This window comes from Balearica regulorum, chromosome 20 (assembly GCF_011004875.1).
Source record: "Balearica regulorum gibbericeps isolate bBalReg1 chromosome 20, bBalReg1.pri, whole genome shotgun sequence".
NCBI lineage: Eukaryota > Metazoa > Chordata > Aves > Gruiformes > Gruidae > Balearica > Balearica regulorum.
The window spans coordinates 7,242,817-7,270,122 of record NC_046203.1 but is presented as its reverse complement, the minus strand read 5'-3'; the positions used below and the strand labels follow the sequence as shown (position 1 = coordinate 7,270,122).

At 47.0% G+C, this 27,306-nt stretch overlaps 1 protein-coding gene across 3 annotated transcripts; it reads right to left on the bottom strand.

Annotated features, from left to right (window-relative positions):
• SLC25A25 (solute carrier family 25 member 25) lies at positions 1-27,210 on the bottom strand. Of its 3 annotated transcripts, none has more exons than XM_075772216.1 (10): positions 26,807-27,210; positions 7,059-7,185; positions 6,883-6,970; positions 5,973-6,084; positions 5,094-5,252; positions 4,172-4,324; positions 3,942-4,049; positions 3,531-3,698; positions 2,971-3,121; positions 1-2,545 (listed from the first exon to the last, which is right to left on the bottom strand). In XM_075772216.1, exons 1-10 carry the CDS (start codon positions 27,095-27,097, stop codon positions 2,361-2,363), a joined length of 1,542 nt encoding a protein of 513 aa, XP_075628331.1. In that variant the 5' UTR covers positions 27,098-27,210; the 3' UTR covers positions 1-2,360. The 3 variants fall into 3 exon arrangements, with proteins under 3 accessions (XP_075628331.1, XP_010309502.1, XP_010309503.1); XM_010311200.2 differs by lacking the exon at positions 26,807-27,210 and adding an exon at positions 15,685-16,387; XM_010311201.2 differs by lacking the exon at positions 26,807-27,210 and adding an exon at positions 9,746-10,059.
• Between the last annotated feature and the right edge of the window lie 96 nt (positions 27,211-27,306).

Sequence of the window (27,306 nt, the reverse complement as noted above, 5' to 3'; positions counted from 1 at the left end):
TCTCTTTGACAGACCTTTATTAGCAGACTGTTCCCTACATGGAGAATCCAAGTTAGATTTGCATTATAACAATTTGTGGTTACAGCTACAAAGATGGTTGTCATTTTGCATTGATTTTTGCATTCATATTTTCATATTCCTGTTAGGCCACACTGGTAGGAAGGAGCCACTGCAGAATTTATGACAGGTCTCAGGAAGGGGGGGTGGAAAAAAATCATATCACTAATCCAGATTGGTTAGATTTCCACGTGGCTAACTACTGACAGCACTGGATAGTCAAGGCATAGCCTTACTTGGAAGGCGCTCTGTGAACCACCAAAACCTGTCAGCAAAAGAAGCAGCTGCTGCGTGCTAGCAAACCCTCTTCTGATTTCTCACACACTTCTCCACAGTGCCCATTTGCACGTGAAGAGCACTGGTTCAGCAGCAGGGTCTGCAGATCCAGTTCCATAGCACAACTGCAGCAGCCTGTGTCCAAGTGCAAGTTTCCTTCCATCTCTCTGGAAACTTGTATTTTCTTCAGTTCCCGAGATTTCTCCCCTCCCCCCTTACCTAAAAACTCCCCAACATCGCTCTCAATTAGCCATCGTGACATCCAACATACACAGACCTTCTACTTCCCAACTTCAGCCATCTTTCAGCCATGCACAGAGGCAATTCCAAAATAAGGCGAGCCTCACAGCGCACGCTCTCCCCTCCTCCCCAGGTACTGCTTCCTCACCAGCTCCCTTCTCTCCTATGGCTTCTTGCTACAGAATTTCTCTGGGCTGAGGTCCTCCAGCAACAACCCCAGACGTGGGAAAGGCAGCTCAAGCCCCAAAGGGAAGGTACACAAACCACCTTAGCAGCCCTCCCCACGACTCAGCTGTGTGATGTAAGAGAACAAATAGAGAACTTTTTAAAACAGGAGAAATACAAGCACAGTAACAATATTTAAACAAGTCTATAAAAATAGTCTGACATAACTCTGTTCAAATAAATACAAAATAAATACGCTTTAAGCAGTAAAACAGTGGAATGCAACGCTGGTCCATTTTGCCCAAAATGAAAAAGTTGGATAAGGATCTCCCAGGCCTCAGAAGCCAGATCCTATCAAATAAAGTAGCCCATAATGCAGTCAGAGAAATTTTAAAGCCATCTCTTTCCCTTAGCCTTATGAAAAGCACCCTTTGAAAGAAAAGCAAGCACGTCTTCAGGACTGAAAGCTCACCTCTCCCAGTGACACCAGCCCCTCTCCCTAACACCCCTTCCCACAGCAGACATACTCCTGGCTTGGGGACTCCATCCTGCTAATGCAAACCTGAACATTCTACAAAGAGGTCTAAAGAGATAGATAGCAGCGTAGGCACGGGGTTTGGAAAAGGTCCACCAGCTATCCTCGGCACCAGGCAGAATGGAATTTAGAGGTCCATGCAACGCTGCACAAGGGCTCTCGTGTCGTGCTGGGAGCACAACTGCACAGGAACTGTGAAATAGTGTATTTTGTTCACTAAAGCCATGCATCAAGGTGCCAGCCCACCCAGGGCTCTCCTGCCTTCCCCTTTCCAAGCCCCTGCTGAGTATAACACAAGCCAATCCTGGCATGCAAAGGATACAGGCGTGCAGGCTCTAGTCTGCTGCTTCTGTTAGTAAGTGCATCTTGTTAGTGGATTTATGAGACACACTTAAATCTATAAAAAATAAATAATCCTAATTCTTCATCAGGCTGGCCTAAGTAACCTTCAGCCTGACTGGACAAACCACTGCCCACCAGCCCTCAAAACCAGTATAGTTCGAAGTTACATTTCATGTCAAGTCTTGGAAGCAGAACATGAACGCCTCCTACCCAAAGGAATATATGTAAACATAGTAACAAGCCTGGTGTGGCAGTAGCTCCTACACAAGGTTTGTACAAATTGAAACAATGGGTAGGAAGTTAAACAACTGAATGGAAAAAGAAGGTCTCTGAATGGAAAAAGAAGCTCTCTCAGCAAGTCAGAAGGTGCTCATCTGCAGGCAAACAGCTCTGTACACGCAACACGCTGAAAGCAGAGCTGTTACCCAAATCTTTGCTACTCTGCCATACTGCTGGGAACTGACCTCAGCAACTTGCGCCTTAAGATTCTCCCAGGAGCTCGCCTCCTGGTCTCCCGAAAGGCCTAACAAAAAGGACCACGTGATGGTTTATGTGGAGCTCTGAGTAGCAAGATGGCAAAGGACACCAGATCCTCCCCTTCCCCTTACTGACTCACAAACTATCTGAGATTTCACAGCTTTGCTTAGTCAGCTTAGTGTCAACACATTCACAGAATGAGAGATGGCCATACGTCTTGGGATTGCACCCCAAGATTTCAGAGTTCAAGGTCCTCCTGATCTCCTGGTCACCGTGACTGCACACCCAGAGTCATCTTCAAGTTTTCATAAACCACGTAGCTGATGCTTACAGCTGGGATCACCTTCATAAAGTTCGGCGCCAGACCCCGGTAAAGACCAAACGCTCCCTCTGTCTTCAGAATGTGTTTAAACAGTCCTCTCATTGTCACTTCGGGAGCACCCTCCACTGAAGCTGCAATAGGGAAAGCCACAATAAATAACACAGTCTACACGGTGAAAACACTTTAAGGTAACACCTGTCTCAAAAAGCAGTTCTGATTCGTGTTCACAGGGCAAAAATGCTTCATGGGGGACAGCATCTAGTTTCTCAGCAAGCCACGACCATGCTGCATGTCACAGCCATTTTCCCAAACCACTCTGCAGGTGCCCTTAGCCCAAAACTCCTGATGTGAGCAGAACACAACCTCTGTCCTGGAGGTGCTTGGCCCCAGACGCTAAGGACAGCACAAAGTCCACCATCCTCTTACAGCATGGCAAATAGCCTTCTGCTCAGCTGCACGGGCCAGTTAAGGCTGTTGTTGCAACGTTTACACTGGAGGACCTTTACCCTGCTCAGAGACCATGACAGGAGCTCCCACCGTTCCCAGAAGTTCTCACCTTGGGCCTGCATACGTGTCCTCACGAGAGCCAGTGGGTAACTGGCAAGCTGTCCACAGGTACTAGAGATGGTGCCACAAGCCAGCAGGACAAAGACTCCAGGGTCAGCACTGTTGACAGCATAGCGTTGCAACCAGGCGTTTTTTAGTGTCTGGAAGGAACAAGCCAGATGTCAGCGGTGAAGAGGCAATCAAGAGAATATCACATTACATAGAAGATCTAGCGTAAGGGCCCAGAATGCTATGTGCAAATTTGACCAGAAGCGCTAGGCTTCTCAAATCTTTTTGACCTACTGCTACTGTAGTGCCTGTAAATTTTCTGCTGTAATTTTCTCATTTAAAAAAAAGTGGCAAGGAACAATATACAATGTTGACTAGGAAAGAAGAATCATTGTACTGAATTATCTTTTAGGCCATTTTGGCTAAAAATCCATTTGTGCCCCTTAAGGTTGGTCAGGAAAGCTTTGAAAAATTACTGAAAATCCTTTAGTAACAGAAAGGTCTGACAGTGATAAAGCTACACAAGCAGCACAGCCCTACAAAAGGTTAAAGGCTTCATACCTCATAGACTGCCAGGTCAATACCAGCATATGGAATGATTCCTAGCATGTTGGGGATGTAGCCTTTGTAGAAGGCAGCCACTCCCTCCTTCGAAAGGATGTTTTTGGCACAATCCAACATGCCTGAATATTGTCCTGTCTTCCTTAGAGCCATCCGTGTTTTCAGAACCTAGAAGACAAGATTAAACACCATGAAGGCCTACAGTAGAATCAATAGCAGAAAAATGTATAGACAATGTCGTTCTTAAGAACATGACAGTCAGGACTACAGCAAGTGTCATGCGAGCATTATTACCCAGTATCACCTCTGAGAACTCATTAATTAAGCCATCACAGAACTAGTGTTGTACCCATATCCTCCCATCTCAGCACCGTGCCATGACCCTTCTTGGCCTGTCACCAGCCGCCTCACCTCCATCGGGTAGATGCTGCTCTGTGCAATGGCCCCAGCCAAAGAACCAGCTAACAGCCGCTCGTGAATCCTCAGCATTTCTTGGTCAGTACCAATGAACCGCTTGATCTGTGGAAGCCAAAACAGACATTGAGGCTCACTGACTTTTCAGCCACCTTTTCTTTCAGCTTTTTTTTTTTTTTTTCTGCAAACCCTTCTGCAGCCAGACTTGTCTGTTCCCTTTTACTCACCTGCTCATAGGCCATGAACTTAATGGCAGATTCTGGTGCAATCTTCAACACATTGATGCCATTCCCTCGCCACAGTGACCTTGGTCCACCCTCTCGGATCATTTGAGTAAAACCGCCAACGATGCACATGTTGTTACTGCGGGAGGCATGAACCTGGGAGAGAGAGAACACGAGCTTGGATTAGTTCCAGTACTGATTACGACAGTGCTACGTTTTTCTGTAATCCAGGGACAAAAGGGCGCTTTTCTATTTACCAGAGATTTGCCAAGGCTTTAATCCCTTCCAGATAACTTCTACAATAGGAAAGCAAGCTTCTTTTATTTTTTTGTAAAGTCTAATGTTAACTAATGAATTTCATCAATATCTCCCTCTGGAATGGGAGGAAAGGTTAATAGGCAACTCCTAAACCTAGCATAGGATCAGCTACCCAGGGTAAAACTTCTCTGCTGGCTCCAGAGGAGGTACAGTGACAAAGCAGGTTAAAATCAAGTTTTTGTAACTCCTAATGCTGATAATACTGATGGAGAGTACCAGCTCTGCAAGCTGACCACCACCACCACTTCAACTCTCACAGCCTTAGAGTCTCTCATGGGAACACAAGACTTGAACCTGTTTCACCAAACCCCAAGTTTTCTGGCACTCTAAACCACAAAGCTCTCCCACTATTGACAGTTTTCACATGTCTACCTCCCAAAAGCTTATCTATATTTTTTCTAGTCAACGAAGAATAACATTTTAACATGACTTTGATCGAATAATCCAAAAAGCTTTCAAAAATACCAATACGAGAGCAATGAGATTGATCCTGGCCAGAGTGCTGTACTGCGTGGATGCACATTATCATCTTTAAGGCATCGCTTTGCAAGAATATTAAAAGGAATCTGCCTGGGTATTCAAACAAACTGGAATTGCTTTATCATACCTGCATGAGCACTTTCAAGCGATCCAAGGGAGCTGTACAGGTTCTAGACACGGCACCTGCACCTCCACCTGCAACCAGATGTCTCCACCACATCCCTGTCTGCCTCTCTTCCACTGTGAACTCATCAGGGACAGTCAAATTCTCTCCTACATCAAAGATCTGCAAAAAGCATAAGGTGTTGAGAAATGTTTCATCAGCTAGTGATCTTGCCAAAGTTTTATTGCTCTTTATCAGTGCTAAGTGTTGAAGTACTAGATATGCTTATTCCAAGTCAGCAGCTTATCTATAGCCATTAACCGCTGCATCTGGTCACAGGAACTGCCACTGCTACAGCACGTCACAAGGGGAATCGTCACATTTACAGATTACTGTCCAAGAAGCTGGCAACTGCTGAACATTTGTCTGCATTAAAATACTGCGGATCATAGTAAGGAACAAAATGACCAACTGCAGGCAGCTGCGTGGCGAAAAAGCTGGACCTCTCTGGAACCTTCCAAGCTCGCAGCCAGTTTAATCTCGTTACATGCTATTTACACACACTGAAATATCTCCAGGAAGGATGGCTGCCTGTCAGATCAGTTTCTAGTCTTAACAGGTCCTGAACCAGCTGGGGCTGGCCACTGGTACAAGCTCTCAGAGGTGCAAGCCAAGCAAACACCCTCATCTTCTTGCAGTTATCACCTACGCCAGAGGCTTCAGAAGCCGGGCCAGCGATAGGTCGCAAGATAACAGGACAGGACAGGAAGCGATTGGGCTTCTAGGGCTACAAGGCAGCTACGGAACCATGAAGATAGAGACTGCTGATAGCAGCTCCTGGGGGTCAGGACTCTGAGAAGCTGGGGAAAGACCGAGACCTGTGGCAGAGGAACCATTTCTCACCGTGGAGTGCTTCCAGTACAGGATGATTTCAGGAATGTTCTCCACCGGGTGCAGCAGGTGATAGTCTCGCCACTCATTCCAATCAATTGTCATTGTCCCATTTTTATCCATGCTAAAAAGATTTATCATTAGATGAGTACAGACTCCCACTGAGTGACAAATTCCTCCTCCCTTTCCCTTTGATTATTCAGGCCTACACCACAAAGGAGTTTGCAAAGCAACTACTAAAAGGCTCTAAAGAGACACAAGACGAAGCTAGGGAATCTTCTATTCACCAAACACTACAGAGAGGTAGAAGTTGGCTCCCTTTTTCCTCCCCTCTCTCTCTCTCTCTCCCCCCTTTAACTGACCCACAGGAGTAGCTGCACCCCCTCCTACCAAACTTAGGCCAACATAACTGACACTGAAGGGAAAATAATACTTACTAGGTGACAGGACCCCAGAAGTGTCCCGTCCTTATTCTGACACACAGGCAAACAGACAGAGGGAAGGTAGCAGAGGAAAGAAAGAGGAAAAAACAGCACAAATAAGTGGTTGTTAACATGTTAGTGCCACATGCATAAAGCACTCAGCATTTCCAAAGAGCAAGTGCACGGTCCCTCTCCAAAGCAGCAAGCTCCAGGCAGCAGGACAATCAGACAGGGATGCAAATCAGCTCAGGTGCAAGTACTTCCCCACAACAGGTTAGCAAGGTAAGAGATTCTGACAGTAACTCTCCATAATGCATCATGATGTTATAAGTGTCAATTGGTGGGGAAAAAAAATGAAAATGAAGAGCAACAGGCAAAAGGGGAGGAGCTGAAGTCTCTGGAAAGCGTGTACAGGGTAGAAAGAGCAGGTGAGTTCCATGTCCCTACACTTCCTTCTAAGCCCCTTAACAGTAAAGCAGAGCAACCAGCTGAATCCTCACCTCTTCAGTATTTTCTCAGCCTGCTGTTCAGAGATCTTGACTCCCAGGTCGCGAAGAGACTGTACAATCTCCTGGGCATCAATACGGCCTGCAAAGATAAGCCAGAGAGCTCAAGTATACCTATTACAAGCTAACGCATGCAGTAGTCTATTCATGAGCATGAGAAACATGTTTACCATCGTTCTTCTTATCCAAACTCTTGAAGACCAGCCTCAGTTTCTTTTCATGGTCTTGGAGATAATGAACAAATTCCTCAAAATCCAGCTGCCCATCCAGGTCCTTGTCTCCAGCCTTCACAATTTTCTGTTTAGAAAACAATCAAAACCTGTCAGTTCCTTTGTTCACGCAGACAGGTCTGCCCCTTCTTCTACCATACGAAAGATAATTCCTACAGGTCTTTGACTTTTCCTCCAGAAAGTAGCCAACAGAATTATGCTAATTCCTCAAAGAAATTTGAGCAAAGCAGTAGTGTGGAAAAATCACCTGATACCAGGCAACTCTCCCAAAGTTAGTTACACAGATGAAATGCCTCATGCTTTTATCGGGGATATTCTGCTACTATCATGTGTCTAATCTCAGTTCTGTATCTTGATTAACACCTTACACAGCCCTCATTGAGGTTCTTGAGCTAAGTGTGAGGCAACAGATTTGCATAAAAAAATTAATCACAAAACTTCAGGTAATAAAAAAGCCTGAACAGGAGAAGGAATTCCATGCCTACTACGATCCTTAGAGAAGTAAGCTCCCTCTGGCAATAACTAACTCCAACCAGAAAAAGCCTGTCCAGCTCTAGTGGACACAGCCAAAGATAAAAACCCCTGTGAACTGGTTTAGGCATCCTGGAGCTACGTGCTTTAATTATACAAGTTTCCATGAGATGCATATAGAACAAGAAAAGATTCTTAGTAGGACAAAGCTCAAATCAAGATCAGACTCTGTGCCAGACATCTAGGACAAGGTAAATGACTAATTAACTCACTCCAGCATGGGGCAATAGTAGATGGACTGTGCTACCTAAACGCACATGGCTACTTGTTGACAGGAGAGGTGATCTCTGGACTGCAAGAATGTGGCTCAGGGAGTTCCTATTCCCCTTCTTGTTCAGTCACTTGCCTTTGACAGCCTGCAAGTCTTTTACAACATCAGTCAATGAGCAACACTAAATGATGTGTGATTCAGTCTACTGCATCACCTAAATTTTTGTTTTAATTCTTGTAACATTTATGTGAACAGCAGGTGGGTGGTTAAGGAACCTCCGAGCTGAGATCAAACACTAGGCTAACCCTCCATTCACCGATATTTATTCAGTATTTAGGCTTCAAAGGTAACAGGCAAACCTAAGCTTATTGTGATATTTCTTCAACCTATGAGCACCAGTCCCCTTCGTAAGCCTCAAGTCTTTGTTTCAATGTCATTTTAAGTGACTTCAATACTAAATAGTTCACTATTGAAATTCTCTCTCACCCCACCAAGTCCTGTCACTTTAGCCCTAATGCTATGAGGATTATTCCTAATAGTTTTAGGAACCTTAAATAAGAAAGTGCTGTCCCAGCTGCCCTGACCTTTGAGGAGTGCCCAGTATTCTTAACCTGCAATTTATCATATGACTGTTATAAAGTTCAGATATGACCCCACATTCAACTTGTAGGCTAAAGATAGACCAACACCCCTCGCATGTCAGCAGATTGGCCTTGAACAGCTGAATCAGGGCTTCCCTCTCACCGGCAACCCCCAACCAGTTGGCAGGCACTAATAATTCAGAGACACTGTAAGAGGTGACCGTGCAACTGCTCCTGTTCTTCACAGCACGCCCATAACAACCGCAGGGATGTGTGATGAGTGATTAGAGACCTCAGGTAATAAAAGCTGCCTTTGCTCTGCTAGCCTTCTTCCTCCAAGATCACAAAGCAAAAATGCTGCAAGCCTGGTGATCAAGTGACCTGCAACACATGTGATAAGGGTGAGAAAGCCAAGCTCCCAGCATCTTCTCCAGAGATACCAACAAATGTCTGCCTGCAGCTCTTTGCCTTTAACAGCAAATACGAAACCCCCGTAGACAGAACCGCTCATTAACAGCTCTGCTGGCTGCAGACGTTTCTATGGTCACCTGCATAACACGCTGTGCCTGCAGCATGCTTTGCGACCCCACACGTCTTAAAGCCTGCTACAGTCACCGTTTGTGTGCCTGCACAAAGCTATAAAAAGCCTACCCAGCTTTGCTGTTCAATAATCGGCTGTCTGGGCTCTTGGCAGCCTGGTCATGAAAATCACAGCAGTAGAGGCAAGCTGAAAGGAAGGACTGTGATAAAGTCAGAGTGCTCCGCAGATTTAGTGCATCTCCCTTCTGCGGCAAACTCTTGCACAACTTCCACCGGCTCAGCCCACTCACTGCTGCCGAGCCGCTCTCCAGCTCACAGCACAAACCCGCTCACCTTCACCGGGGTGAGACCTGCACCGGCTTGCGCTGACATCAGATTACAAGAAGGGGGGGCAGGCGGAAGGGTGTTAGAGGAAGGAAAAGGAAGAGGATGTGAAACGTTGTATTTGAGCAGATCAGTTAAAGCGGAGGAATCCATAGTTTGGAGAAACCCTTTTTCTACTTAACTTTTAGCAAATCAACTGGTTTAAACAGTCTTAGAGGCACTGAGATCTCAGATTCAAGCCAAAAGAATCAAAAAGAAAAAAGTCCACTCCACGCTGCTTCACCTATCCCTACCAAGGGGCAAGAGAAACGTGTCCGTGCTGTACCCCAGCCATTACAACACCGCAGTCATGAACTTGTCCCCCTCCAACCAGCCACTCAGGGTGTTGGAGACAACCCCTCAGTAGCTCGCTCCCTCCCGTTCCTCCTTGGGGACCATACCTGCTTCCACTGGCGGTAGGTGGAGAACTCCCGGGAAGGAATGAAGAGGCTGAGTCGGAAGATCGATTTGAGTTCAGCCGGCAGCCCCTTCGACTCAAAGTATTCAAATTCCGTCTGCGACTCCCCGAACACTGGCACATACAGACAGAGGCAGAGCATCTTTCTGAGCCGGAGACTCAGCTGCCCTGCTCAGACTGACTGGGAAGGGAAGTAAAACTGAATGATTCCCCTGAGCTAATTTCAGTGTAGTGGAAAGGAAATGCCAGCAAGTCTCATGACACATGCCTATGAGCAAAGCCGGCTCCAGTGTGATTGGCTGTACGAGCCCTGCCCTTCTACTTAAAAGGGAAGCCGTAGCTGTACAGTCCCACCCAGCTGCCAGGAGAAAAGATCCGGAGGAGGCATGTGAGCTGCCTCCCATTGCTCAACGCCAGGCTCCCATTAAGCCCAGAGACCTCACATCACACCCACCACAAGTTAACGCTTACCAGGCGTCTCTTTTAACCCAAGAGACTTTGGCCAACATCCGAGATGCTCACTTGCTGTTCCTTACATCCGATCGGTCCTTCCTGATCCTGTGCTCACCACTCCAGGGATTTACACAAGCAGCACAGTAGGGACCAGTCTCGACCACAACCTCTCCCACCATACAACACAGGAGGACTCTCACTGTCTTCCTCTTCCCAAAATTCTTCCTCTAAAACACAGTAAGAGCAAGATGCCACCCACTTACTGCTTTCATACACTTTTGGGATATCCAGCTTAAACAAAAGCCTCGAAATTCCACTTTTAGAAGGTTACTTTGCCATGCCAGAGCTGACTGGCTTCGGTTGAAGTCCTCCCGAAAAACACTTGTGCCAGCTAGGAGCAGGCAAGCCCCGCATACACAGATCTCCTCTCAGCACTCAGGAGTCACTAATATAGGCAGCAACAAAACCTGCGGAGAAGGTTTGTCATTGTGCTGGATACCCAGAAAACCACCAAAATCAAAAGCAGGCTTCCAAACAGAGCTGCTTCAAAGCCTCCTAGCTAAGCATCCAAGCAGCAATTACAACTTAACTAGTTTTTCGTCCTCTCCCAACTACAATTAACCATTGCAGTCAGATATGCACTATAATGAGAAGTGGCCCGGGCAGAACAACATCTTCCAGTTTCTACCATTTACAATTTAACCGCTTTGTAAGAGTTCCTGAGCTTTCATCAGGAGCACGGCAGGCTGAAGAGGGAGCGTGGCACACACGTCATTTAATGCAGGTATAATTACAGGCTTCTGAGCATTTAGTGAAGTTTGCTGTATGGGATAACACCCAGCTCTACAGCGAGAGTACCGAAGAAGCGCAGCGGGTAACAATACTGCTCAGTACAGAATTACTGATTGCTAACATGAATTTTAAAATTACAGTCTTGATTAAAGTTACAGTCTTGATACTCATCAAAGAGAAGCTATCACAGAAGGATGATGCAAAAACCCATAGCCAACAACCAAACCACTATCATCCTGCTGCACTTGAAGTAACACAGCAAGTTTGCTAAACTGGTTTAAGCCAGCCCAGCTAACAGCTTTCCCCACCGCTGCGGACACAGCAACATTTTCTTGCATTTGCTCTGTTTAAACAGACTGCCTGGCCAGTGCGAAGTCCAATAAGCGTTCCCCTCCTCAGACCGTAATGCACAAGGGGCCTTTACGTCTTTATCGTGATATTTTGTTCTTCAGATTCAAAGGCCAAGGTCTGTAATATGATATTTGTGGAGCTGCATGTCAACCACACAAATTTGGAATATTTAATCTGGGGCTTTATTTCAAGGATTTTATTTTTTATTTTAAAAAGCTTAATAAATCACGACTTGCAGCAATTCAGTACCCTTGAGAATCATGACCTACAAGAGTTTCCTACGCCCTCCCCCTGTCATGTCACCTACCATGGCACTACTGCCATGTTACCTAACCAGGCTTAACCTACTCCCTGCTGACGTCTCTCCGCACGAAAACAGGATCTTCTCAGGGGCTCCAGATCCTCTTAAAGATCAGCTGCAGCAGCTCGCTACACGCACGCCAACAGCACACCCCAACCTTCCCACCGAGTGGAGTCTCACCGCAAGCAGCACCCTAATGCTACACACCACTGGCCAAAAGCAAACGCTTCCAGCTGCCTGACCAAGGCGGGCAGCTCCTCCCCAACTCCAGGGAGTAACTGACTAAATGCACCTCAAGTTTGCCCCACCAAGCCTTAAGATCCTCCGTAGTCCTTCCCACGAGTTGCCAAGCATCACTATTATAGCTGCTTGGCAGCTCAGTTGCTATGCCAACATGATGCAGATTTTCCTAATAAACTCTAGACAAAGTTGGCAGCCAGAGACAAAAGGCAAAATCTGAACATTTTAGGGAAAAAAGCCCTACTACCTACGTCAGAGGAAAGGAGAAAGGTAATGAGGTTAAGAAAGCTGATTTTAAGCAGGGTATTAATTACAGGACAGCGAGCTAAGAAGGAGAGACAGATTACAAATGAGGTTTATACCAGCAATTCTGGTTATAAATACAAAGGAAGCTTAAACAGGCCTTAACAAGTTTTTAGGTTTCACCCAAAAGAATCCTGCTAAACCTGGAAGTACTCAAAAGCAAGATAGCCTCCAGAGCTGCAGGGGCCAGTGCTGCTGGAACACAACCAGTATGGGGTCAGCACCCAGGCCTCAGCACACACAGCCGGTCCCGCTCCCCCCGCCCCTGCAGTGTATGTGTGCGTCCGTACCGCTGCAGGCACCAGCACCCTGCCCTGGGGCTTCGGACGTGCGCTACGGACAGTACATCCCTCATTAGCACTGGCTATTCCTGATTAAACCAAGGACAGATCTCCAAATAAAGTCAGTCCTTTCAAGTCTCTCCTCCCTGATATTTCTTCCATCCACCAACCACCACTGCTACAAATGAAGCCAGAGCCGGACCTACACATTTTTGGTCAACGTGAAGCCAGCCTAGCTAATACCCTCCTGTGCTAAGGTGAGCACTAGATGGGTCCGTCTTCCTTCTACAGAAGGCTCGCTTTTCTTGCCATCAAGGAAGCTGCAAATGCATTCTCCATTTTATTTATAGGATTTGCTTCTTATTTAAATGCTTCATGAGTTACCAGTTTCAACACCCTGCCATTCCAACGCTAACCTTTCCAAGTCATTTGTACTCTTCTAGGCATCTGCTTCATCACCGGTTTACTACATCAGCTCCAGAAGGTACCTCCCAAAGGATGGGAAGATGCAGCCATACAAGGAGCAGGAAAGTACACTGTTTAATTTTGAATTTACTTTGCTAAAAAAAGTCTCTAAAAATATCAAGTGCCAGGGAGCGTCACAGCCACATAACTAACATCCTCCTTCACAGGCAAAACAGCTTTCTGGGCGACTATGCCGTGGGCCAGAGAGAACCGCTATTGCTCAAAGTTTTCACTAGGTCCTGCTGACTTGGTATTTTTTAATTTCTGGAAACTAGCTTATAATTAATTGTACAGTACAGAAAGTCCTCACAAAGCACAAACAAAGAGCATGAAGTGTATGAAGGAAAGGAGTTAATCATTTAAGAGACCCCAGCAGAGTAAAGAGCTGCAGGCAGCCAAGGCTGTGCAAGGGGAAGGATAGAGACCGGGGAAGGCAGACAACACTCCACGGTATTTGACATAAAGGTAACCAGGAGAGGTGACCTGTTCCACTGACAACACACAGATCCAAAGTTACAAGTCCAGATGGTGACGTCAGGGGCAGATCATACCTCTCTCCTGTGTACACACACCCAGGTGCCAACGCATCACATCTGCAATCAGTGTTTTCTCCCACATTTGTGGAAACAGCCTCACGTGGAAATCATTACTTTCAAGCAAGGATCTGAGCAGAAACACGCCAACTACAACAGGAAGATTGAAGACCCACAGCTAGGAAGCACCTCAGGTCAAATTACCCATACACGCACATTCCTTACAGTAACGGAGGATCAGGCATGATATTTTGTGTGTTTTCAGCAGATACGTAGTTAGAGGTGTTTTTACAACACGAATTGGCATACCAGTCAAGAGACTTCTCCCAAGGTCACAGACATTCAGTGGCAGAGAACAAAAGCCTTGTGTCCCCCACATTTTCTTTAAACGCCAAATAATAGTCGTTGCTCACAGTGGTTTATAATCTATCCCTAAGGCTGTATGAGACTTTTTGCAACACTGCTCCTTCATAAGAGTAATTAGAGCACAGATATCTGATCAAACACAAACAAGTCATTGCAGCTTAACAAGTTACTGTCCATCAGCTGAGCCACAATGACTGGATGCAGCATTAGCCGTCCTGAACTGCAAGGTAAAACATATCTGCATAATCCTCAACAGAGGAGCTTTACACTGTGTTTTACTTTTACAATCAGGGCAGGCTAAAATTACACAGTTACAACCTCCTAGCAGATGGGCAGTTACTTCCTAAGCTGTAATAACTCCATTTTACAACATCCTTATCCTCTAGGTATTTCTCCATTAGCCAATTTTAGGGTTCCTATGCAGCCAAACTTCCCAGGATCACACAGGAAAGAGGAGATGGGTATCAGCTCTCAGAGAAAGCTTCATTTGCAGGTGTGAACAGATGGACTCTCCCTGATGAAGGGACCGTTGTTCCCTGGAAGACACCAAAGATTTTTCAACCCTATGCTCTCAAGGTTTTCATCACAATCTTCTTCAGTTCTGAACCTCTGTCCTTCTTCAACCTCTGTGCACAAAAGTCCTCCTCAAAATGCACATGCTCCTCTCTTTGCAGAGGATGCAGAGTGCCAACTGCTAACGACAGGGATGAAGGCAAAAGTCCCTGCAGATTTTTCAGTCTGATTCAAGCAGGGAGTGGCTTCTGCTCCCCAGAATGCGAAATGCCACCCTGCCTGTTTCCATTCAAAACGGCAGCAGAAGGGATATTCATCCCCTCTACAACCTGAACCTGTTTGTCCCCCATTTTAGAGAGAAAGCTTACAACAACCATGCCCAATTCTCAGTCAAACAAGCCGTATCCTGCAAGTCACGCACTCCTGCTGCTGCTGCAGCCCCTCAGTATTATCCCACGCTCCCACCACTCACAGGGGTTGTGCCTGACTCCTTCTCCCCTAATCCCAGGTCACACCCTTGGTCTTAAACCACATGTAGTCAGAGCTGACCACACCATCCTCAGAAGAGACGGACAGCATTCCCTCCCCATCAAAAATAAACCAGAACTGTAGTCGGCCAGCACTACGTTAGGAGCCCAGGCACTAAACTAAGCAGCTTTTGTTTGCCTCCCCCCAGACAAAGCCTCACCATTTATTCTCCGCCAATTGTGCGCACCCACCACCTCCCCGTTCTCCCACCCCCCCGGGAAGTTCCCATCCTCACGTAGACTTTAGTCTCTCCCTTATGCCACCCGCTCCCCAGGGACAGGCTTTCCTCTCTTCTGGGCTGTGCCATTCAAATATAATACAGCCAGTTACTCATTTGGTCAAAACACGCAAGCTTTTCCAGAGGCTTGCCAAATTACCAGAGACTGACTCCAGAACATTTTAGGATCTATTTGATCCTTTGCTGGTCTCCAGTGCAAATGCCACTAACCTGCATTATCATTCCCTGCCCTCTTAGTCATGCTTCTTACAAGTTGCCCAGGAACCTTCGAGACCCCCGTATTCCCCCTAAGCATTTTCCCCGTCTTTGAATGCTATGTCTGAAAGGTTAGATCACCTCCTCTCTTCACAGTCATTCCCCCGGTCCCCCCACATTTCCCTTCTAGCAAGCACACACACTGGACCCTGCTCCCTTCTCCTGTTCTTCTCCCCCCTCCCCAAATACACACACCCCCCTGCTACTCACACACTCCACCTGCAACACCCCTACTCCCAGCAGACCCCACATTCAGCTGTCATGTTCGCGAACCCCTCATCAGGCCCCTGGATATTCCATTACCTTTGGAAAATGCTCTGCGGGTCCAACCACCAGTAGGATAGTTGGTCTCCTTTCAGTGGGATCAGTCCCTCTGTCCTGTGGCTTCCCCAACATCTTTGGCCCTTTCTCCCCGGGGCCTGGAAGTGGGGTGGTGTTTCTGGCCTCATCCTCTTTTTCATCTGCAGGACCTTGGCATATGGCCCTGGGAAGGAAGCTAGACAGAAAATGCCAAAGGGTCTGCAGCATTGCTGCTGAAGCGAGCGAGCGTCCCAGGCAGGGGAACCCTGCGCCCTCAGGAGCTGCCGGCTGCCAAGGATGATGTGACTGCACTACCAAGCACCCCCAAGACGGGAATCAGCACAGCAGCCAGCGGGAGGTTCAACCCAGCAACTCCACGGGCTCAGATTCTTTACAGACCGCTCCTGCGGACGCTTCCTGCCTTTTGAAATTGCTGCTACTGCAGTCGTGCCTGGCCTGACAAGCAGCTCATTGTACCAGAGCCTCAGAAATCTGATGGCAACAGACAAAGCACAAGACCCCTGGCACGGAGAAGCCGAGACGCTGAGCTTTGGAGACTGCTTGGACAGAGAAGCCGAGATGCTGCGCTTAAGAGGAAAGCTGAAAATGAACCTCTCCGAGAGAAGCTTCTCAGAGCTGCCAATTAACCCGCGCGTCCCGGCTCATCCTAACGGCACATCAGACGAGCAGCGAGGCTGAACACCCAGGCTGCGTCCCCACTGCAGCAGTGCCCAGCCAATCCTCGCTCCCAACACTGCGGTGCTCCGGAGCAAGGCAGCGCGCGCAGCCGGGCGGGAGCGCGCCCTCGGCGCAGGAGGCACCCCGCAGAGGAGCGCGCCTGCCAGCTCCATCGGGCAGGTACAGGCAGGGAGGGCAGCAGGGCAGCTGTCCGGAGCACAGAAGCCATGGCCCAGAGGCAATTTGGCAGCGCAGGATCATCTGAGGCATGTTATGTACCTGCTTCTGGGGGTTGGCAGCTTCAGCTGCAGCTCTTTGTTAGAGCAGCAGATGGTTCTCTGGAGAGAAGCCGGCTTTTCCCAGCCATGGCTGAATTAACCTCTAACTGCACCGTCTCTCCCTGGTCTATTATAGTCTCATCCGTCATTTGGTGCTGCATTGTGCTTCTGCCATGTGGCTTTCGGCGCAACACAGCTACACGCTTGCACAGCATTTATGGCTATTCATCTATGCAAGATCTAATACACTGTGGTTAAACTATTGCCGATTAGTCAAACAGGCCAAGTCCTGCTGAAAGAGCCTTTAACCATACAGTCACGGGTAGGATTAGCCAGAGCAGGACTACAAATATATACCAATATATAAGCACAGAACACATGACATCCCCTGAATTTCTACAAGAAATGCCATGTTTCCCTCCACTGCCACAGCAGCAATTGCTCATAGTCCCGGCTGCACGGCTAGGGGTATCAGCCTCCCAACCAGGGCACCGCCAGAACAGTCAATAAACCTTGGTGGAACCCAGCAGCCCACATCTGGCAGGCACAACAGCACAGCTGGAGACAGTAAGGATTCATTTTCCATTTTAAAGTACCAACAACTTACTTTGTAGTCCTAGATTCTTGCCTTTTGCATCTACAGACAGAGGGCAGTGCATGTCTCACGTTCCAAAGTACTATGACTTTTCCATAAGAGAACAGTTTGGGGTTTTTAACACGCAGGATAAATAAGTACGGACTACAGCTTCCATCAGCCAAGGCTCCCTACCCACAGTAGCACAGTGAGCAGAGGATCTCCTTTTTCAGCTTTCAACTTTTGACAGTGACAGTCTGTAGGAAACTTTTGGTTTACAGATATTAGATATGAAAATACAATCCAAAACCTGGAAGGACTGCAAGCTTTAAGTAGCCAATTTGCAAATAAATTCGAGAGGAAGAATACTAAACATCACACTTGGGAACTTGCTAATGTTGAATTCCTTTAACCAACCTGAGTAATGGAAAAAGAGAGAGACAAGTATGTAGAAGACATCACAGTAAAAGAATTATTCTGCAAATATACTTCAGAAGAAAAAAAATGCTGTTGAATCATAATGTCTACATACAGTACACAACAAAGTTTTTACCTTAAAATTTGACACATACAAAAAATAACAAAACAGAAAAAACTGACAAAATTCAGAGGCAGCAACACTGGGGTGAGGCTGCAGGGAAAGCCCTGTCCCTCTCTGAGGAACAGCACAGGCCCGTTCTAGCAGGGATGTACTCAGAAGCCAAGGCAGAAGGCGTGAGAAATTTTTGTCATGCCTCGATTACCTTGAGCTGCTGCCAGTCATCATAACTACAAGCACAGAAGTTAAACTACTTTCCAAGATGCAGTGAATCAGATCTTTTAAGATGACATTTGAAGGTTTCTAACACTCTCAAGCCAGAGGAAAAACAAGGCATATTTTCTGAACTGGGCATGGTTCTTCAAAATCAGCTTCTATTAGCCTAAGGCTGTCATTTCGCAAGAAGCAGTGAACGATGATCTGAAGCTTACTGCGGCTAAAAGAGGTCGTCTCACACACCCACATCAGCTCTGCACTTACCTTGCTCCTGTGCCGACAACCTCATTAACCCAGCTAAAAATTACAGAGCTTTCTGCTGGGGTAACCAATTGAGGCTACTCATGGATGGGGTCCAAAAAAGCATGACTGCCTGTGGAAAGGGCGTTGGAGCTGCCTGCAGTGACAGCAGGCGGACTGGCACCACCGCTGCAGAGCTACAGGCCACAATACGGGAGGCAAAGCACCGGAGTGGGACTTTGGATTTGTCCTCAATGGTCACTTAATGCTGGGCTGCTACTCAAAAGGACCCGTTAAACCAGCTGATGTTACCCAACACGATTTCTTTAGTGGTGCGTGCATGGCAGGGGCCCCATCTTCCTTTGTTCATGCAGAGATTGCCCAGTAAAATAATAATTTGTGCAAGAAATTACACGCCTGGGGTGCAATTAAAGCAGAAAGTCAGCAATGCTTCCTTGGCCTTTGTCCTCATTAGAAGAAACCTCAGAGGAGTTCTGCCACCACACAGCTCCTTGAGAAGACAGACTTTTATAAACATATTTTGGGGGGGGGGGAAGAAAATAAAATTCTTTTACCAAGTGGGGAATTTTATTAGATCAGAATAATAAACCTAGTAACGGCAAGATGATTATAGCTGGAGGCAAGACAACTGCTGTCGTACAGAGAATTTGTAGGAAAGTATTACCCTACCAACACCACCACAAAGCCAATCATTCGGACGTAAGAAAAGATGCAATAAATACCATTAGTCCAGCCTGACACAAAGGAACAGATGAGGAACAAAAATCCACTTTTTCTAGAAATCACAAGCGAACACCTAGGTGAAACAGCTTTCCCAATGTAGGCTTTGTTAGGAGACAGTCAACCCTCCAATTCAAGCTGTTTCCATGAACCGAGCGCAGGATTTTGAAGGGAGAAAACCAACAGGACTGATCTGAAAGCTGGTTCTCAGCCAGCACACCAGTCACTGGGGACAGAAGGCGCCTGTGGCAGCTGGCCTTAGAGTCCTACACCACCAAAATGGATAGTCAGATAGCCAGAGGAGAAGCCGGCAATAAAGTCGTGTAATCTCGCCAAATGGAGACAAAGGAGAAAGGAAAGAGCAAGAGAGTGACGTGTTTTGCTTAATTAAAACAATATTTTCCTCAGTACTGCAAGCTGTCAGAGGGAAGTTCTGTTTTAAGCCACAAACTCAGGGTATCTTGTATCCTCTTCAGCCACATCATGCAGGCCACATCTTTGTACCTACTAAATCTGAAACCAGTTTTCAAACGGGCACTTGCCCTTCCAGCCTGGTAGTACCGGGCAGAAATTCAGACTCAGACTGTTTGCTTTAAGATGGCTTCTAGAAGATTTTTGAGTAAATGCGCAGCATTTTCCAGCAAGAATGTGAGCCTCGTCACCAGACGACTAGCTAACACCTAAAAAATGCAGGAGGGAGGGTGAAAAGAAAGGGGGGCAGAGGGAAGGGAGCTGCGTTCGGAGCAATGACCCTTCTCCTCCTCTGGCGCAGGAAGAGCTGCCGCCGCGGTCGCCGTCTCCGGTTCCTTAGATGACCCCGCGGGAATCAGCAGTGATTCATCTCCTCCGGGAGCTCTCCTGGAAGCACCCCGAGGAACACAGCCTACAGGTTGTGTGCCACCCAGAGATAGCACCCAGCCCGCCCAGCTGGGATGGGCCACCACTACTCTTTCGATTACCTCTTATCTTTTCAAATGTAATTTCTGGAAGACAAAATCTAAGTACTTCCCCCTTTTTAGGCAGCCAAAGTAAACCCTGCAGGGTGCTTATTGCACTGTGCCATAAAATCTAAATCTGCTGCTTAAACATTCAGCTATGTTTAACATATTAAAGTGATACAGCATAGTTCACCGAACACTACAAAGAAACCCAGATCACCTCATTACAGGAACCCTGGCACAAGTGATTAGCTATTCTAGTTGATATATTAAGGCATCCGTGGGCCAGTGCCAATACAGAGATGGCCAGGGAGGGGGAAACACACAGCCATTGCCCAGAACAGTGAGTTCCACCAAGGTCGTGTTGTATCACATGAAGAACTGGGAATTGACCAAGAGAAAGGGCATCCTTAGTACTCAGAAATTAGAAAGTCAGCTTCTCGCTGCACTAGGAAAATAGCTAGTGAGAAACAATGGCTCTCTGGCAGCCCAGGCCCAGGCTTGCTCGCACACAGCCCCTGCTCTCCTTAGGCCAAACGATGTAGATTCACATACCAAACAGCTTTGTCTTTCCAAGGAACTCATGATCTAAAAATTTCAACAATTTCTCTTACAGCAGAATTCTCTGCTGTAATGCACTTTAACTGCCAGAAACTTCCCTGCAGCTCGCTGCACGTAACTTAGAAAAACTAAGACATCTCTGCTGCCTTTCTACACTGACACTAGTTAGCACAGCTATGCTTCTCCAACTGAGACAAAGCCTGGGGCATCATTAAAGCGCGCTCATGTCCCACATTCAGAGGGACAAATATAGCAATAGGACATGAACAAGAACAAAGACTTATTTACCATTTGCTACAAGTAGGTCTGAAAGAAAAAAAAATCCCTTCTCCTCCTCCCAACATCATATCATAATACATGCAACAGGGAGCACAGAACTACAGAATCACTATTTTGTAGGGGGCTCAAACAAGAGACCATGTCCTTATTATGACTTTGATGTAATTTTATTAACATTTGTCAACCATTTAAGGGTTCTGCTCATTATTCAGCCAGATTCATCATCAGGTTTGTTTCTTTAATTAAAAAAACTTAAACAGTAAGTATACTGAAGTCCTGTAGTTTTGTTTTTTTACCTGCACTTGTCTCAGTAATCAGACTAATAATCCAATGCAGATGAGGATAAAAGAGACATTTTTCACGACTTACCAAGGCATCTAGCCCTGGTCACTAAATCACCCCACAAAGATCAAAACCTCTTTGCATATTCTACACAGGCACAGTCAGTTGCTTTGGATCAGATGTGTTGTTTCAATTCACTCAGGCTCTGGGGATCCTACAGGAACTCACTTCACTACAGAGTTCAGAATACGCACTGTCCTGCAGTAACAACGCTGTCTGTGACACGCAGAATGCCTTTCTGCAAGAGAGGCTCTCACACAACATCGACATTTAAAATTGATACGCTCAAGTCAAAGTTGCATCTACGTTGCACGAAGTCTGCCAGGATCCTTCATTCATTATCACTCTGCAAATAGGACGAAGGTCTCAGCTAAATAAACCTGAGAGCCACCAGGCTTCTCCAATTTGCTGCAAGGTAGGACAAAAAAAAACGATCCTGGAAGAACATCCCAAGATTGCATCTCTGAAGTTATATACCTGGTCCTGTATGCGCACAAACATAAAGCAACACTTGCCTAATCCAAAATTGTTTGTTTATATGCAAGGTAAACTTACGCAAGAGTGAGTTTCTCTTGTACATATTTGCACCTAAAAACTCACTTCCCTTTGAACACTGAGTGGATGTGCACTGCCAGTTTAATACTTTAATCACACTAAGGCAGGTCTGATGACCAGAGAGTGAGTTAAAGACTTTCACCATTACGGTGCAAGATTCCCTGGTCTCCAGCATCCCTCTCCTCCTGCCCTCCCCGTAAGACCTCTGGGTTCAGGTGGAGGGATGAAGGCAGGCAGCCAGCGTGCCAGCAGTCTCGCTGACATTCACGGTCACAGCACACCCTCCAGTCCAGCAAAGCTCTCGCTTTAGGAGGCTGCTGGCCAAGTCTATTAATAACCCACACCGTGCTGAGAAATTTGCTTGTGCCAAAGCCAATCCCTGTATTTCTTCTCAAAGTCTTTGTGGTGGCTGTCAGGAACTCATTCGATTGATTACAAAGAGTTTTGTGTCTTTAGCGTGTCTAAGTGAGAGAAGGTAACAGAACACTGAATTCGCACCAACTCATCCACTTACCACAGACTTAAAGGCTTTATCTACAACTAAATCACCGACCTACAGTTCTGCTCTTGCACCAGATTTCCCCAGTGCAGGAGAACAGGGCCTTCATCAAACCACACACTTCATAGTCTACAAAGAGCAGGAACAGGCCTCCGCTGCCTACAGACCCAGCAAATACGATCTGTTTTGCTTGCTGGTTTAATGCACATTATACATAAATGCATGCAGTTGGTATGTTACTGAAAGCAGTTTCACCTTGTGTTAAACTGGTTCAGAGTATCCACATTCGTCCTTTGGGATTAGTCAGGAGATGGGTGGTTGAGAAGCTGTTGGCAAATACCTTTCAGCAGAAGGAAGGGTATTAACTGGAATTTCAAACTGTAACACTGCTTCATCTGTTTGATATGACCTTGTGTTGCTCAGCCCTTCATGATGAATTACGAAGGTCTGGCTAAAAGCTCCGCAACTGCCCCAGCAGGATTCAAGACACACAAGCCATTAAGATGTTGTATCTAAATGTATATAGGTTTGGAGAGATAATTCAGTCTAGATTACAGAACGGTATTAGAATTTTGCTCTTTTTATCATAAACAGACTCCTGTAAAGCAGTAAAAACTCAGGTCCTCCCATTCCAGGTGACTGTGAATGGAAAACAGGTGAAAGCATCACACGGAAAAGATTCCCTGCTTCCTCTGTGCCTTAGAGAGCAAATTTTAGTACATTATGCATAGTAGAATACAGAGTATTCAAAAGTCTTGGAGTCTGAAAAGAAGAATTAAACGACATCATGACAGAAGATAAAGTATTGATCAGAAACAAGATTAAACTTTTCTATGATTGCAACTGCTACAATAGAAAGAGTTTCTCAATCCATCCATGGAGTCACTTGTGAAAGAACTGATTAACTATCCCAGAACACAACACAGATACAGTGTTCTCTGACAGCTGGAAGAGTCTGAGGCACGTATGTAAAAAGCACAGCCATGCAGAGGAGAGGTCTGAAGCAAACAGAATGCCGCAGAGTCCGGCTGCAGCGGTGCAGTTACACTTCTTCGGTACACGTGAAAAGTGAACAACAGAACTTGGAGATCAAAGAGGAGATACCAGGCTAAGAAAGAGGTGATGAAAGCAAATGTGAAGATTTCAGCAGAATGGGAGCTGATGTAGTTTCATATAGGGAAGCTGATACCAAGGCAGCAACAGGCAGTCACGTATATGAACTCGGAAGAAAGCATCACAAGGCCAAGGAGGGCATCATCGTTACAGCAGACACAACTGGACAGTTGTAACTGAAAAAAGACAAAGGTTATGTTTGCTCTGTTTCTTAAAGCAGAGAGGATTAGTCCACCAGAAGATGCTCGGCACCACCATAGGAGAGGTAGCTGCAGACAAAGTTCACAACTTCAGTCTGTCTCTGGGCAGCTGGGATGAATTCCAACAGTTCAAACTGTCTGGAACTTCAGCAGCAGAGATGAGGTTTTAGAACAGCACTCCAGCCTTGCAGTTAATCGGGATCAGTATGAAAACAGTTATATTAGCAAATACACAAATAGTACCATTATACATCCTTTCAACAGTACGACATCTCCAGACACAAAGTAGAAAACACAGTTCAGGTTCAACTACCCATATTTTCATTAAGTGCATATCCCCAGTTCCATAAGACTATATAAATATTTTCATGAGAGAAGTCAGATAGTAGTAGTAACGGGAGAAATTGACTATTCCAGAGGTAGATGTAAGTTAGCAGTAAAAGACTATCCCTTTACACCACAGAACAAGAAAACCTTTAAAAAATTCTTCACGTGGTTATCACTTCACTGCTCAAGCAACGTGAAGTATGTGAATTGCTTCATGCTAACCAGTGTAAACAAGCATTTCTTCAGAAGGCTCACTGATTTTGCACACTGTTGGTCAAATGGTTTAAAGATAACAGCATGAGTTTAAAAAAAATGTGTTGTTTACATAAGCAAATTCCACCTCAAAGGACAACTAAGTACAACCCCTTCTCTCCCCCACCACAGAAGGCCACCTCTAAAACAGAAGGCAGCAATTTTCCAAGAATGCTACAAAGGGTTTTATCTCAGTATGAACTCTCAAGCATTGGAGGAGTCAAAATATTGCTCATTTTCTTTTCAAGTTGCAGCCCAAAACTATTATTGTTACCACAAGGACTTTTAGCCTACTGACGCAAAGAGATTAGCAACTCACAGTTAAGACTGGCGATAACCTCGCATTACGAGTCTAATATTTTCTCCATCTGTCTCCTAAATGTTAGGAGGTAACTCCCATATCAAACGTACTGTTGCATGGAAGGAAAAATAAAACGTGCCAGAGCCACAAAGTAATTTACTAATCACAAGCAATCCATGTGATTTATGCCTAAATTGGTCTCCAAACACCATGTCCAAACACCATCAAAAATGTTTTCATCTTGATACTTAAGCACTTTTCTTGAATGTGACTTCACATTAGTTATCCCAAGTGTCAAGGTGCCATTATTAACTAAGGACAGGGCAGAAAAAAGAACAACTTATTAATAGAACTGCCTGGGAAACAGGAAGCTTATTTGATTTTCCTAAAAATTACCCAGTGCGGAAGTTTTCTAGCCAGCTGTCCAAGGACTGTTCCCACACGTTTAACTGGAACTTTAGAGTTTTGAACTCTGCATCCTCATTCTTAAGGGACACTTTTTACACTGCTGAAGAGGATGCTTTGGATTACTAACAATGCTTTGCAAACTCTATTCATCTAACCAGCCGCTTCCTGCGTGGCAGAAGTGGTGAAGGGCTGAGGAACAATACTGACAGAGAAGGGCTTCAGCAGAAAGACAGGATTGTTAAGCAGCATCCAGAGAGCACTTCCCTCCATCACAGCCGTCCCAGTCACCGCAGAACGGTTCCTCTCAGCCGCTCCCACAGCATGGCAAGCAAAGAAACTATCTGTTGGGAAGCAAAAACGCATTTTGTTTCACGATGCATCCTCTTAGCCCGGAGAGCGCCAGGTTGGATTGAATAACATGCCAGGGAAGAAAAGGGAATGCAAACCGAGACAGGCATGCAGGCATAAGCACAGAACGTTCTGGTGGATGAGAGACTTTTGCCAGAGGTAAAGGATTCGGCACCCACGGGTGGCAGCAAGTCAGCATTTCACAGGGCATGCACAGGTGATTTATGTGGTATAATCAGATTTCATTACTGAAATGCACACTGCAGAAAATCACCATGACACTAACGTTATTTTTAGAAATGGCACAACTAAACCACTCACAAGATCCTCACGCTGCCAAAGAATTCTCATGCTTTACAGCAGCAAGGAAGATGCCAACCAAAAAGAAGTGTTAGTAGTCAAGATGTTGGGGGTTCGAAGTTAGAAAGGAACTAACAACTCTGGAAAGGATGGACGGAGGCAATTAAAGCACCCAAACAAATGGAGGCACCACTCCCAGAACAAGGAGAGAATAAGAACTGTCACTTGAATTAGATGTCTTTTCAGTGACTCAGAAGTTATCGCTTAAACTCTTCATCCTTTCTGCAGGATTGAGGTGCTCCGAGATGGCACATCCCTGACTGCGCCCATGTGTTTATCATCCTCCCAAGATACTCAGATTTTTTTATGGCCCTGCATATAAAATACAAGAGACTAGGCAGGGACAAACTGTGCACTGAGGACAAGCCCATTACTCTAATTAATACAGATGTAAATTACACTAATTACAGTTGAATAGAGCAACATCATGTTGAATCTTGAAGCCTAGAATTGTCAGCGTACAGCATCACACAAAGAGCTGTGACCACAAAAGGGCGCAGCTCCCAATACTGAAGCAGAAAGTCAGAGCGCTGCACATTCTGTATACTCCATGTACAAACTACAAATACAGCAGCCTTCCTATGTTTTATTTTAAGGGGTTTAAAATATCTTAGACAAGTTCATTTGGCACGTGTAAGCCACCTTGGGCAAGAAGCTTGAGTAGCAACATGGTGCCAAACAGAGTAATGCGAGGAAACGCAATGACGCAATGAAAACTGCACCACAACAACCTGACTGCACCTATCCCTTCCAAAAAAAAATCTTTTGCACATTTAAGTAAGCACGCAAGCTTCCGAGCCCTCAGACCTGGAGAAAGATTTTCTTTTATAGTTCTTCCTGTCCAAGGAGTAAGTTTTAAACCTTCAATTTCTGCAGTTAACACCGTACATGCCTACGGGTGGTAAGCAAGCTGATTCCTCCGGGTTTAGCGTCCCAGTCAGCAGCGTTGTTTTTCGGGGAGCAGCTAGGAATGCCCAGCCAGCAGAGCAGCGGTGCCTCCCGTCACACAACCCCCCTTCTCACTCAGCACCCCCCCGCCCCGGTTCAGCATCGGGACGGTAACTGGATGCAAGTGCTGGCATGCCACAGGCAGGCGCCTGCTGCCCCCGCTGACCTGGCGGGCCTTCCCCCGCCCCGGCCCAGGCCCAGGGGAAGGGGGGTCAGAGCCCACGGCCCGCTCCCGAGAACAGCGGAGCCGGGAGAGCTCCGCGGCACGGAGCCGGGCTCCGGAGGCAGACCAGCGCTGCGGGGCGGACACGGGGTGAGGGGGGCGGCCAGACGCTCCCCCACCACCCCCCGCCCAGGAACGCACGGCCGGAGCCCGGCCCGGCTCAGCCCGGCCCGGCTCAGCCCCGCCGCCCCCCCGCCGCCGCTCACCAGCAGGTCCAGCTCGGTGCGGTGCAGCCCGAGGCGGCCCAGGCCCACGGCCAGGTCGTGGATGCAGAGCGCGCCGTCGCGGTTCACGTCGAGCTTCTGGAAGAGGGCGCGGAGGCGCCGGTCCTGCTCGGAGGCCTCGCACAGAGACCGACCGCAGGGACTCGCGGTGCCGCCGCCGCCACCGGTTTCCGTCCCCGGGCCGGGCGCCGCGCCGGTAGCCCGCGGGGACCCGCAGGGGCAGAGCACGCCGCTCACCACCGGGGAGGCCAGGGAGCGCCGCGCCCCCGGCATCGTCCCGCCGCCCGCCCGCTCCTCACACGCGCCGACGCCGGCAAATGGCGACGCTTCCGCCGTGAGGAACCGACACGGAGCGCTTCCGCCTTCGCGCCACACGCCGCGGCCACCACGTGACGCCTCGCCTCGACCAATGGCAGCGGCCTACGCGCCGGCGTCGGGCAACACGCCCCCGCCCACACCCCCCGGCTTCCACGCGCTCCCGC

Bases quoted from the DNA above. Each gene is read 5' to 3' on its own strand.
- SLC25A25 (XM_075772216.1), bottom strand. From the start codon at position 27,097: ATGCCGGGGGCGCGGCGCTCCCTGGCCTCCCCGGTGGTGAGCGGCGTG. The intron at 7,186-26,806 runs GTGAGCGGCGGC...TTTTCTAAACAG, and splicing joins GCACCGAGCTGGACCTGCTG to AAAATTGTGAAGGCTGGAGA. The intron at 4,050-4,171 runs GTGAGTAAAAGG...TGGCTTCCACAG, and splicing joins AGTTCATGGCCTATGAGCAG to ATCAAGCGGTTCATTGGTAC.